The sequence below is a fragment of the Oncorhynchus masou genome, chromosome 18 (genome assembly GCF_036934945.1).
Source record: "Oncorhynchus masou masou isolate Uvic2021 chromosome 18, UVic_Omas_1.1, whole genome shotgun sequence".
NCBI lineage: Eukaryota > Metazoa > Chordata > Actinopteri > Salmoniformes > Salmonidae > Oncorhynchus > Oncorhynchus masou.
The window spans coordinates 74,268,983-74,283,366 of NC_088229.1; the positions used below are offsets into that span (position 1 = coordinate 74,268,983).

The 14,384-nt window shown below is 41.8% G+C and overlaps 1 protein-coding gene and 1 pseudogene across 2 annotated transcripts; one reads left to right on the forward strand and one right to left on the reverse strand.

The window, feature by feature from the left end:
* The first annotated feature begins 154 nt into the window (after positions 1-154).
* Positions 155-8,455, forward strand: mrpl14 (mitochondrial ribosomal protein L14). Of its 2 annotated transcripts, none has more exons than XM_064924468.1 (3): positions 155-221; positions 445-554; positions 7,605-8,455. In XM_064924468.1, exons 2-3 carry the CDS (start codon positions 481-483, stop codon positions 7,969-7,971), a joined length of 441 nt encoding a protein of 146 aa, XP_064780540.1. In that variant the 5' UTR covers positions 155-221; positions 445-480; the 3' UTR covers positions 7,972-8,455. The 2 variants fall into 2 exon arrangements, with proteins under 2 accessions (XP_064780540.1, XP_064780541.1); XM_064924469.1 differs by having other exon boundaries at positions 185-216.
* A 3,184-nt stretch (positions 8,456-11,639) lies between these two features.
* LOC135559428 (calpain-1 catalytic subunit-like) overlaps positions 11,640-14,384 on the reverse strand; it is a 28,711-nt pseudogene continuing 25,966 nt past the window's right edge.

A 14,384-nucleotide genomic window follows, 5' to 3' on the forward strand; every position in this document is an offset into this window, starting at 1 on the left:
TTTTTTAATTGAGTAATCAACTAAAATGGGTATCGACTATCATCCATAAAATATCGACTATGAACCTACAAAAAGCTCTTATCAGAAGATACAAAATACAAAATAAATTAGGTGCGCATTTGGTCCTAAGCGTTTGGTAATCAGTTGGGTCGCTGTTTGATGACGTATTTGACATTGGTATGGAGCACTCGTGAAAAGTTGCTAACTAGCTAGCTTGTAAGGTAGCTGCAATTATTCTATTTTTATCTAGCAAAAGTCAGAAACATGTAGCTACATACATAAACATACGATGTGGTAAAGCTTAGACGTAGCGAAATTAGAACATTTAATTTGAAACTTGCTTTAATAACCCGCGCTTGTCGGTTCAGTTGCTCGATTGTTAGCCAGCTGACCATTTGCAAAACGATGCATGTATAGCTAGCTAACCTCTTCTCTTCTCACAAGGTCCAACCTCTGAGGTATAATAAGAAGGGTCCATCCATGGCTCTTATTTCAAGATCATGCAGTGGGTTCCTCGCGCAACTGTCATCACTGACGCATCACAAGACTTTCAGGTGACAATTTGTTTTGATATAGAAGTTATCTGCCTACATTGTGTAACGTTATATGCTTTCCCTGTCTTACGCTGTACTGTATTTGCTACCTACACAGATTGTACACCAAGTAGTAAAAGTTACAAAAGCAAAACTTATGAACGGGAATTTTTATTTCATTGAACCTTTTGGGCAAGTCAATTATGTAAATTCATATTTACATTGGCGGCCTAAAAGCACAGAAATAGCACACATAGAACATATATACCGCTTCCTTGACTTGCTTTCAATGCTAATGACCGATCTATAATTCAAATTTCTACGTGAGTTTGGTGGGTCACCATAAAAGTTACATATTGCAGCTTTAATAGTAAAAATATGTTCATTACTCAACAAATATTTCCATTAGCAACTACTGTCATTTACTGTCGTCATGGACGGTATTCACATCTAAAAAAGGTCTAAATAAAGATTTACAAGCAACTGTACAAATGCCTATTCTGCACCTCTGATCACTCACCTCCCAAGGATCCCCGATAGCACTAACCTAATGCCATGCACAGGTCAGAAGTCTACACCAGCTCAATAAATTGGAGGTGTCGAAAATGATTTTTTTTCCCCCCCTCCGTTTATTTAGACTTTTTATTTGAAGTACGTACCGGCCGTGGCGGGAGTAAATTAACAAACTTCTTTTATCATTATTAAGCTTGAAAGCTGGTAAATGGCTGCTTCCTGGGCTTAAAGGAGATTTGTCCCACCTAACGTCCTGCAAGGCCAGATTCTGTTTGTTTGGCGTAGCCCTTGATCGTGACTCAGTTCCATTACATTTAGGGCTGTCCCCAACTAAAAAAAATCTTGGTAGACCGAAAGTTGTCTGTTCTTTCAACCATTCGATTGCTCAAATTTTTACATGTATAGAAATGCCCTATGTGTTTTAATAAAATCAACTTTTTGCACTGAACTTGTCTGATGCTTTAAGCTTATGGTTTGATGCCTCAAGAGGGCGCCAGAGATCCAGACCCACTCCTGCTGGCTTTTCGCAGAGTCTGCCATTACTCTCCTAAAGTTGCTGGTAATCGGCAACATGAGGAGTCGGTAACCTTTCTCATGTGGAATGCCAATTTATCTTACAATTTCTCCCGATCTCCGTGGCTGTTATGAAACCGTGTCATTTACTTTATGATGTCTTCATATGCCAAAATCATTGTCATGTGGTTAATCAAAATTCTATGAAAATGATTCAAACCAAACAAGTAACTTCTATTATAAACAGTCTACATAAAGCCAACAAATAAAAACATTGCAGCCTGCTGGTAGAAAATATCCTGATTTTTTTTATTTTATTTTTTATTTTATTTTATTATAAATACCCTATAAATCACATTGGCTACACATGGCCTGTCAGCAAAGAACTTGAAACATTGTATCAACTATTAACTTGGGTCTGGCCCAAAGCTTGTGCTAGCAGACTTATGTAAGGGATAAGAAGCAGTGCTTGACTTGGGCAGGCGCTCACCGGAGCTGAGTACCGGCACCTCACATTCTACTGCCTGAGATCCTGTTCCTCTTATAGAATATTAGCTCAAAAGTATTGTGGATCTCTTGCACCTAAATATAAACAGTACCCCACCCACCCAAGATGAGTACCGGAACCTATTTCAGTCCAAGTCGAGCACTGATAAGCCTATTTTATGACGTTTCCACAGCATGGCATTGTCCCCTTTCACACTGAGTGGTTATCGAAAGAGAGAGAGCTGGAAAGAATTTTTTTTTCAAATACATTGAGGAACTATTGTCATTCTCAATGGATGTAAAAACAGACTTTGTTTACTTGAGGTGAAGAAAACAACATTACTTTGAGAGGCTCCACAGTTTATTAGTGGTGGTGCATTTAGCCAATCAGAAATACTATGAGATCTACAAATGGGCACATTAATACGTGTACATTTGCCCGCTGGCCAGGGAGCCAATAGGACTACTTCTATATGGGTGCTTCCTTACACAACATTGACAGAGGCGTCCAAACAAAAGACAATGACTACATTGACAGAACTCGTAAATGAAATTGAATCAACCAAAACGTGTTTCTCACAAGTATAGCACAGGTTGTATAGGTAGATTAGAAATTATAGGAATGAATGTTAAATGTTCTACTGGTGAAAAATAGAACCACCATGTCATTATCATTAGTAGACTTAGTATAGAACCACCATGTCATTATCATTAGTAGACTTAGTATAGAACCACCATGTCATTATCATTAGTAGGGTTAGTATAGAACCACCATTTCATTATCATTAGTAGACTTAGTGTAGAACCACCATGTCATTATCATTAGTAGACTTAGTATAGAACCACCATGTCATTATCATTAGTAGACTTAGTGTAGAACCACCATGTCATTATCATTAGTAGACTTAGTATAGAACCACCATGTCATTATCATTAGTAGACTTAGTGTAGAACCACCATGTCATTATCATTAGTAGACTTAGTATAGAACCACCATGTCATTAGTGGACTTAGTATAGAACCACCATGTCATTATCATTAGTAGACTTGGTATAGAACCAGCATGTCATTATCATTAGTAGACTTGGTATAGAACCACCATGTCATTATCATTAGTAGACTTAGTGTAGAACCAGCATGTCATTAGTGGACTTAGTATAGAACCACCATGTCATTATCATTAGTAGACTTGGTATAGAACCACCATGTCATTATCATTAGTAGACTTGGTATAGAACCAGCATGTCATTATCATTAGTAGACTTAGTATAGAACCAGCATGTCATTAGTGGACTTAGTATAGAACCAGCATGTCATTATCATTAGTAGACTTAGTATAGAACCAGCATGTCATTAGTGGACTTAGTATAGAACCAGCATGTCATTATCATTAGTAGACTTAGTGTAGTAGCCTAGTATAACCATCACGTCATTATCATTAGTGGACTTGGTATAGAACCACCATGTCATTATCATTAGTGGACTTAGTATAGAACCACCATGCCATTATCATTAGTAGACTTAGTGTAGAACCACCATGTCATTATCATTAGTATACTTAGTGTAGAACCACCATGTCATTATCATTAGTGGACTTAGTATAGAACCACCATGTCATTATCATTAGTCGACTTGGTATATAACCACCATGTCATTATCATTGGTAGACTTAGTATAGAACCACCATGTCATTATCATTAGTCGACTTGGTATATAACCACCATGTCATTATCATTAGTAGACTTAGTATAGAACCACCATGTCATTAGTGGACTTAGTATAGAACCACCATGTCATTATCATTAGTAGACTTAGTATAGAACCACCATGTCATTATCATTAGTAGACTTAGTATAGAACCACCATGTCATTAGTGGACTTAGTATAGAACCACCATGTCATTATCATTAGTAGACTTAGTGTAGAACCAGCATGTCATTATCATTAGTAGACTTAGTATAGAACCACCATGTCATTATCATTAGTAGACTTAGTATAGAACCACCATGTCATTATCATTAGTAGACTTAGTATAGAACCACCATGTCATTATCATTAGTAGACTTAGTGTAGAACCAGCATGTCATTATCATTAGTAGACTTGGTATAGAACCACCATGTCATTATCATTAGTGGGCTTAGTATAGAACCACCATGTCATTATCATTAGTAGACTTAGTGTAGTAGCCTGGTATAACCATCATGTCATTATCATTAGTAGACTTGTATAACCATCATGTCATTATCATTAGTAAACTTAGTGTAGTAGCCTGGTACACTATGGATATACCAGGCTACTAAGTCCACTAATGCTACCTAATTTAATGTTTACATACCCTACATTATTCATCTCATATGTATACGTATATACTGTACTCTATCATCTACTGCATCCTTATGTAATACATGTATCACTAGCCACTTTAACTATGCCACTTTGTTTACATACTCATCTCATATGTATATACTGTACTCGATACCATCTACTGTATCTTGCCTATGCTGCTCTGCACCATCACTCATTCATATCTTTATGTACATATTCTTTATCCCCTTACACTGTGTATAAGAAATTAGTTTTGGAATTGTTAGTTAGATTACTTGTTGGTTATTACTGCATTGTCGGAACTGGAAGCACAAGCATTTCGCTACACTCGCATTAACATCTGCTAACCATGTGTATGTGATAAATAAAATTTGATTTGATTTAGAACCATCATGGAGCTGTAGGCCTAAGAGCACTTCCTGTTTAGTCTTAATACCGTGACTTACTGAGGCCTATATTCCAATACCTTTATAGTCAGAAATCACTTACTGTCTCAATCAATGAGGGAAGATTTAAAATAGACACGATGTCGGCGTGCACATTGTCGGATTAAAGAATGTAATGATTTTAATGTTTTTCTGAAAATTCAAACGATCCGCCTGCAACTCGACACGGCCATTTTATAAGCTCCGTGATTGGCCTAATCGAGAACGACGACAGTATCGATCAGGTTGGTTGAAAAGAACCTTTCCGATTTTAAGGCAGCCCCCCCCCGTCCCCTCACCGAGTCAGAGGGGTTGGGTTAGATCCAGGAGACACATTTCAGTTAAATACATTCAGTTGGACAACTGACTGGGTTTTCCCCTGTCCAGTAACGCCCACTAATGGATACCAAACCTCTTTGTACACCAGATCATGTAATCCAACCAATCTGTAGCTATGTATCGGCTTGTGGCCTGATGTCGAGTCATCCGTTATGGAAGGCCAAAACATTTTTCTCTGAACACAAGGTTATATGACGTGCACAATCATTATTTATTGTATTTGAATTACGGAGTGATTCCTAGCATGGTTCAAGCCGGCCCTCTGCCCAGTACCCTGCCCTGAACTTTAGTCACTGTCACGTGACGGCTACCACCCGGTTACTCTACCCTGCACCTTATAGAGGCTGCTGCTCTGTGTACATAGTAATGGAACGCTGGTCCCTTGTTAATAGAGGAACGCTGGTCCCTGTTTAATGAGGAACGCTGGTCCCTGTTTAATGAGGAACGCTGGTCCCTTGTTAATAGAGGAACGCTGGTCCCTGTTTAATGAGGAGCGCTGGTCCCTTTTTAATGAGGAACGCTGGTCCCTTTTTAATGAGGAACGCTGGTCCCTGTTTAATGAGGAGCGCTGGTCCCTTTTTAATGAGGAGCGCTGGTCCCTTTTTAATGAGGAGCGCTGGTCCCTTTTTAATGAGGAGCGCTGGTCCCTTTTTAATGAGGAGCGCTGGTCCCTTTTTAATGAGGAGCGCTGGTCCCTTTTTAATGAGGAGCGCTGGTCCCTGTTTAATGAGGAGCGCTGGTCCCTGTTTAATGAGGAGCGCTGGTCCCTGTTTAATGAGGAGCGCTGGTCCCTGTTTAATGAGGAGCGCTGGTCCCTGTTTAATGAGGAGCGCTGGTCCCTGTTTAATGAGGAGCGCTGGTCCCTGTTTAATGAGGAGCGCTGGTCCCTGTTTAATGAGGAGCGCTGGTCCCTGTTTAATGAGGAGCGCTGGTCCCTGTTTAATGAGGAGCGCTGGTCCCTGTTTAATGAGGAGCGCTGGTCCCTGTTTAATGAGGAGCGCTGGTCCCTGTTTAATGAGGAGCGCTGGTCCCTGTTTAATGAGGAGCGCTGGTCCCTGTTTAATGAGGAGCGCTGGTCCCTGTTTAATGAGGAGCGCTGGTCCCTGTTTAATGAGGAGCGCTGGTCCCTGTTTAATGAGGAGCGCTGGTCCCTTTTTAATGAGGAGCGCTGGTCCCTTTTTAATGAGGAGCGCTGGTCCCTTTTTAATGAGGAGCGCTGGTCCCTGTTTAATGAGGAGCGCTGGTCCCTGTTTAATGAGGAGCGCTGGTCCCTGTTTAATGAGGAGCGCTGGTCCCTGTTTAATGAGGAGCGCTGGTCCCTGTTTAATGAGGAGCGCTGGTCCCTGTTTAATGAGGAGCGCTGGTCCCTGTTTAATGAGGAGCGCTGGTCCCTGTTTAATGAGGAGCGCTGGTCCCTGTTTAATGAGGAGCGCTGGTCGCTGGTCCCTTTTTAATAATGGAACGCTGGTCCCTTTTTAATAATGGAACGCTGGTCCCTTTTTAATAATGGAACGCTGGTCGCTTTTTAATAGAGGAGCGCTGGTCCCTTTTTAATGAGGAGCGCTGGTCCCTTTTTAATGAGGAGCGCTGGTCCCTTTTTAATGAGGAGCGCTGGTCCCTGTTTAATGAGGAGCGCTGGTCCCTGTTTAATGAGGAGCGCTGGTCCCTGTTTAATGAGGAGCGCTGGTCCCTGTTTAATGAGGAGCGCTGGTCCCTGTTTAATGAGGAGCGCTGGTCCCTGTTTAATGAGGAGCGCTGGTCCCTGTTTAATGAGGAGCGCTGGTCCCTGTTTAATGAGGAGCGCTGGTCCCTGTTTAATGAGGAGCGCTGGTCCCTGTTTAATGAGGAGCGCTGGTCCCTGTTTAATGAGGAGCGCTGGTCCCTGTTTAATGAGGAGCGCTGGTCCCTGTTTAATGAGGAGCGCTGGTCCCTGTTTAATGAGGAGCGCTGGTCCCTTTTTAATGAGGAGCGCTGGTCCCTTTTTAATAATGGAACGCTGGTCCCTTTTTAATAATGGAACGCTGGTCCCTTTTTAATAATGGAACGCTGGTCCCTTTTTAATGAGGAGCGCTGGTCCCTTTTTAATGAGGAGCGCTGGTCCCTTTTTAATGAGGAGCGCTGGTCCCTTTTTAATGAGGAGCGCTGGTCCCTTTTTAATGAGGAGCGCTGGTCCCTTTTTAATGAGGAGCGCTGGTCCCTTTTTAATGAGGAGCGCTGGTCCCTTTTTAATAATGGAACGCTGGTCCCTTTTCAATAATGGAACGCTGGTCCCTTTTAATAATACTAGGTACCAAGCATTTTGCTACGCCCGCAATAACAACTGCTAAACGTGTGTATGTGACCAATAAAATGTGATTTTTGAATGACTTGTCGTCTTGGCCACAGGGAGTATATTCTTATGATATCATCTCTCTCTCTCTCTCTCTCTCTCTACATCTCTCTCTCTACATCTCTCTCTCTCTCTCGTAGTGTGTCAACAGCCGCAGCAGCCATCCAGAAAATGACCAGGGTTCGTGTTGTTGACAACAGTCCACTGGGTAGTACCCCATGGCACCGTTCCCCTAGAGTCATCCACGTGTACACCAAGAACGGAGTGGGCAAGGTGGGCGACCGCGTTCTCCTGGCCATCAAGGGAGGGAAGAAAAAAGCTCTTATCGTTGGCCACAAGATGCCCGGAGAGCGGATGAACCCGCGTTTTGACTCCAACAATGTTGTCCTGATTGAAGACAACGGTAACCCTACGGGAACTAGAATTAAGGTTCCACTACCGACACACTTGCGTAAAATGGAAGGAGACTATTCCAAACTGTTGGCCATCGCTAGCCGGTTTGTGTAGTTCTGTAACAGGGCGGCAGGGTAGCCTAGTGGTTAGAGCGTTGGACAAGTAACCGGAAGGTTGCAAGTTCAAACCCCCGAGCTGACAAGGTACAAATCTGTCGTTCTGCCCCTGAACAGGCAGTTAACCCACTATTCCTAGGCCGTCATTGAAAATAAGAATTTGTTCTTAACTGACTTGCCTAGTTAAATAAAATTAAAAACAGAAGGTCCTTCGTTAATAGTTGTGATGACAGCCGTCGTGGAGGTGATTCCTAGCACATTTTCACCTAGTCCCATTGACATCAACGTATGACCAAGTGAAACATTTGACTTTTAAGTGGGCTGTGTGCCCCTATGTTAGCCAATGGAAATCTCTCCAAATGTCTCTCCACATGTTATTGGTAATGAAACCGTGTTGTCAATGTAAACAGACCCTTTTTCTTTCTCCACAAAGTCTCATGTCATTTATGTTGTTTTGATAAATAAAGTTTACATTATTCAAATGACGCATCTCTATTATTCCTCAGGGTGAACTTTTAGGGCCGGTTTCCCGGACACTGATGAGCGTTGTCCTGGACAATAAGACAAGTTCAATGGCGAATCTGAATTTAAATCTTCCACAGTATGTAGTCCAAGACTAATGCCTTTTTTTTTTTTTTTGGTGTCCAGGAAAATGTCGAACTCGAGGAAAGTCCCAACAACGTTAAATCAAGGACCGAGGTGAAATTATGCTCAGCGCAGCCTGCTGTTCAAATGACTGTTCATTCTAATAGGTGGGACCCAGACTTATGCCTCACCTACCTTTTGCTCTCTGCGTGTTCTGTAATTGCAGATGTTTTGTTCCCAAATGAATGCTGGTTAATTTAATTCCTTTTTGGATCCTTTCTTGAACATTTCCACTACATGGAACATTCAGATAGAAATATGTCGTGTAGAATGAGCGAGGCACTACATGGAACATTCAGATAGAAATATGTTGTGTAGAACAAGCGAGGCACTACATGGAACATTCCGATAGAAATATGTTGTGTAGAATGAGCAAGGCACTACATGGAACATTCCAATAGAAATATGTCGTGTAGAACGAGCGAGGCACTACATGGTACATCCAGATAGAAATATGTTGTGTAGAACGAGCAAGGCACTACATGGAACATTTAGATAGAAATCTGTTGTGTAGAACGAGCGAGGATCTGACAGATAGAATAAAGATTCATGGCACCTCTTTGCTTGGGGACCAGACGGTGAATTTGATTCTGGAAAATGGACCTCTCGGGTCCTTTACAAGCCGGAATGTTAAAGAAAATGATATTTGAACTGACTCTGCCAATTTGTCCGTGGTGTTGGTTCTTCAGCTGCTCGAATTTTGAAACGTCTCCAAAATAAAGTGTAGTTTTACCCCACTTGTTAAGAACGCCAGTACTGCAGTTAATAAGTCTATCACCTGGCGCACAACCATGTAAACACCTGCAAGACTTTGGTTAGTGCTCATGGTTTACGTGCGTGCTCTTCCATCACATGCACTTGCCTTTGGTCATGAGCAATGCAGGTCTTGATTGCCACCCAGGCTGTGTTTAGACAGGCCGACCCAATTTCAGATTTTTTTTGTTTTGTTTTCCTTCTCTTCGCTTATTGTTCTTTTGACCAATCAGATCAGCTCTGAAATAGATCAATTGTGATGAATCAAAAGGACCAGTTTTATATCTAGGTCAAATATGTTCATTTCTACTGTGTGTGTGTGTGTGTGTGTGAACTTGATGAAAGCCATGCCCTCTTATGATTGTAAATGTCAAGCGTTTTAAAGACCATAAAGCACAGTGTTCAATCCCAGGTGTTAACATGAACATGTATTGTAAAATGCTACATTTACAATCACTAGCTTTTGCAGAGAGGATTGACACAATCAGAACTTTTCAAACAGCAACATGTAGATATTAGATGCAATCAGAAAAGCATTGGGATAAATGAAGTGATCTTATTTACTCATTTGAAATAAGTTCTAAAATGTAAAGTACAGGGAGAGGCATATTTTTAGTATAGTAGACATTGATGGATTTAATTATGTTGGAACGTTTTCCTCTCATTGCTTCCTTTGGTCTTATAGATCATTCATATACACGACTCGAATACATTTGAATGAAAATTAGATTAACCATCCCTTTAATACAATCCACTCACATACATTTTACCCAATGAAAATTAGATCAACCATCCCTTTAATACAATCCACTCACATACATTTGAATGAAAAGTAGATTAACCATCCCTTGAATCTGCATTGTAATCCAATCCACGTGGTCTGAGTATCTAAAATATTATCCAATATGAGATGTTTTAAACCCATAAAAACTATGATTTGTTATTTGTCAGTTCTACTTTTGTTCAGTTTAATAACTAAAATACTGTCTTTCCTCATATTCAGTAACATTCTACAACTGCAGTACCATGATCGCCACACTGAGACTCTACAATACTTCCACCTAGTGGGCATAGTCAAATAATGTCCTCAAATATCAGCTGTGGTTAAAAGACATATGATATTACCCAGAACACTGCAACAATCAAGAGCCTTCCTAACATATCTCACAAAATAATAAACCTAAAAATTGTAAGATATATATATATATATATCTGACAACGTGTTTAACAGAACCTTGGTGAGTGAGTGAGCCAGATGCACTATCTGTAAATATTCCCATAACACCCCACGGTGGGTCAACCAGGTGATGAGAGAGTTCACGTGCACTAAACAGCAAAAAGACAAAACAGACTGGATCCTCTTCGGTTCAACTAACGTGATTTAAAAAAAAAAAAAACCGTGTTTCCACACAGCCATACTGATGCTTCGTGTTCTCACCCATTCTGTTCACAGACACCTCTAGTAGGGCCGGGACGATACCAGTATGGGCTCATTAGTGTTTGCTATACTGTAGTTGGCAGGCTGAGGTGGGGGGGTGAGGGGTTTGCTGTACTGTAGTTGGCAGGCTGAGGGGGGTGGGTGAGGGGGCTTGCTGTACTGTAGTTGGCAGGCTGAGGGGGGTTGGGTGAGGGGCTGTGCTGTAGTGTAGCTGGCTGGAGTAACTGATTCACACTATAGGGCCAAAATGAACCGAACTGGTTATTCTTTCACCATAGTAGCTGGAGCCGTGCTGGAAAGGACAATGTGGAAATAAAATATCTGAGTCAGTACAGAACAGGTCAGCCCTATCGTTCAGATCAGGCAGAGGAAGATGTAGGCTAGGAAGGTCTTCATGGTTTCAGGGAAGATATAGGCTAGGAAGGTCTTCATGGTTTTAGGGAAGATATAGGCTAGGAAGGTCTTCATGGTTTTAGGGAAGATATAGGCTAGGAAGGTCTGCATGGTTTTAGGGAAGATATAGGCTAGGAAGGTCTGCATGGTTTTAGGGAAGATATAGGCTAGGAAGGTCTTCATGGTTTTAGGGAAGATATAGGCTAGGAAGGTCTGCATGGTTTTGGGGAAGATATAGGCTAGGAAGGTCTGCATGGTTTTGGGGAAGATATAGGCTAGGAAGGTCTGCATGGTTTTGGGGAAGATATAGGCTAGGAAGGTCTGCATGGTTTCGGGGAAGACGCTACAGTAGATCTATATGAGCCCAGTGAAGAGGCACCTTGCCGGGCACGTTGGCTGTTCGGCCTGTCCCTCTCCTGGGAGAAAACTGGTCCTCTTCAACCACACATGGTCATATACAGCCACTGAATACATACAGGAAGAAAATAGAAAGAGAGGCCAATGGACAGAGAGGAGAGAGCAAGATGGACAGATGAGAGAAAGAGAGACCGATGGACAGAGCGGAGAGAAAGAGAGAGAACGACAGGTGGACAGAGATGAGAGATGAAGAGAGAAGTTAGACACTAGACCACAGGCTGCTAAAATGTATGGCTGTTTGTTGAAAATGTAGAGAATGATCCAGGACCCACCTCAAATGCAGGACTCACCTTAGAGATATTCATCTCAGATAAAGGACTCACCTCAGTGATGTTCATCTCAGATAAAGGACTCACCTCAGTGATGTTCATCTCAGATAAAGGACTCACCTCAGTGATGTTCATCTCAGATAAAGGAGTCACCTCAGAGATATTCATCTCAGATAAAGGACTCACCTCAGTGATGTTCATCTCAGATAAAGGACTCACCTCAGTGATGTTCATCTCAGATAAAGGACTCACCTCAGTGATGTTCATCTCAGATAAAGGACTCACCTCAGTGATGTTCATCTCAGATAAAGGACTCACCTCAGAGATATTCATCTCAGATAAAGGAGTCACCTCAGTGATGTTCATCTCAGATAAAGGACTCACCTCAGAGATATTCATCTCAGATAAAGGAGTCACCTCAGTGATGTTCATCTCAGATAAAGGAGTCACCTCAGAGATATTCATCTCAGACACGGGACCCACCTCAGTGATATTCATCTCAGCCACTTCTCCCTCTTTGTCTAGCTGCTGGAAAGATCCTGTAACAATAGTAAGTACATTTATGAATGATAACTTTGTTGGATATGACTATGGTCATGTCGATTAGACACCAAATGGAAGAAAACAAGGAGGGACTACCTAGACTTGTGCAATGAGAAAAAGGGTTTTAAAGCATTAACGGTTGCCCAGGTAACTGGTTTAGCATACTACACACTGTACATTCATCTTGATTAACTAACAGCAGAGTACTTACTAAACATGGCTTCCAGTTTGACCAGACAGCAGATGAAGTTGTCAAAGTCTATGGCCTCGTTCTCAGCATAGCGAGCCACCAGGACCTGATTCAGCCTGTTGTTCAGTTTAAAACCTACGAGGGAGACAGCAGAGTCAGTAGTCTGTGTGTGTGTGTGTGTGTGTGTGTGTGTGTGTGTGTGTGTGTGACTATACCTGCCGACTCCGCAGCAAGTCGCATCTCATAGGAACTCATGGATCCCGACTTGTCCATGTCATATTCTCTATAGATGACCTACCGATAAAACACACAGATATCATATTCTCTATAGATGACCTACCGATAAAACACACAGATATCACATTCTCTATAGATGACCTACCGATAAAACACACAGATATCATATTCTCTATAGATGACCTACCGATAAAACACACAGATATCATATTCTCTATAGATGACCTACCGATAAAACACACAGATATCATATTCTCTATAGATGACCTACCGATAAAACACACAGATATCATATTCTCTATAGATGACCTACCGATAAAACACACAGATATCATATTCTCTATAGATGACCTACTGATAAAACACACAGATGTCACATTCTCTATAGATGACCTACCGATAAAACACACAGATATCACATTCTCTATAGATGACCTACCGATAAAACACACAGATATCATATTCTCTATAGATGACCTACCGATAAAACACACAGATGTCACATTCTCTATAGATGACCTACTGATAAAACACACAGATGTCACATTCTCTGCAGATGACCTACCAATAAACACACAGATGTCACATTCTCTGCAGATGACCTACCAATAAACACACAGATATCATATTCTCTATAGATGACCTACTGATAAAACACACAGATGTCACATTCTCTACTCTATAGATGACCTACCAATAAACACACAGATATTATAGACATAGGCTGGGATTCAATTTAAAGTCGCGTTATGTCTCAGCGCAGCGTTTACCATGAAATGCGATCTCTGCGAACGTCATGGAAAACGCCTATAAAATAAGCATGGTCAGATTCATAGTGCCTGGCGCTATAACGCACCTTGGATTGAATCATGGCCATGCAGATTGCAAAAGGTAGGAAATACATGCATTCCTTTGAATGATTCAGTATATTAGGTTCAAATGTATGGAAGTATATGGCCAGTTTATTAGTGGCCAGTTTATTAGGTACACCCATCTAGTACCAGGTCAGACCCCCCTTTTGCCTCCAGAACAGCCTGCATTCTTGTGGGCATGGAAACGTTGCTCAATTGGTATCAAGGGACCTAACGTAATGCCAGGAAAACATTCCCCACACTCCATTACACCACCAGTCTGTACGGTTGACACCAGGCAGGATGGGACCATGGACTCATGCTGCTGATGCCAAATCCTGACTCTGCCATCAGCATGACGCAACAGGAAGTGGGACTCGTCAGACCAGGAGATGTTTTTCTCCTCCTCATTGTCCAGCGTTGGTGATGGCGTACCCACTGTAGCTGCTTCTTCTTCTTCTTGTGTTTAGCTGATAGGAGAGGAGCCCCGTGTGGTCGTCTGCTGCAACAGCCAATCCATGACGAGGATCGACGAGTTGTGCGTTCCGAGATGACACGCCGTTATTTGACTGTTTGTGGCATGCCTGTTAGTTTGCACGACCCTTGACCCGGCGTGCCTGGCACCGACGATCATACCATCCTCAACGTCGCTTAGGTCACTTGTTTTGCCCATTC

What these genes read in the sequence shown, in the direction of transcription:
- mrpl14 (XM_064924468.1), top strand. Translation starts at nt 481, where the DNA reads ATGGCTCTTATTTCAAGATCATGCAGTGGGTTCCTCGCGCAACTGTCA. An exon ending in ACGCATCACAAGACTTTCAG is followed by an intron (nt 555 to 7,604) that starts GTGACAATTTGT and finishes TCTCTCTCGTAG; the next exon opens with TGTGTCAACAGCCGCAGCAG.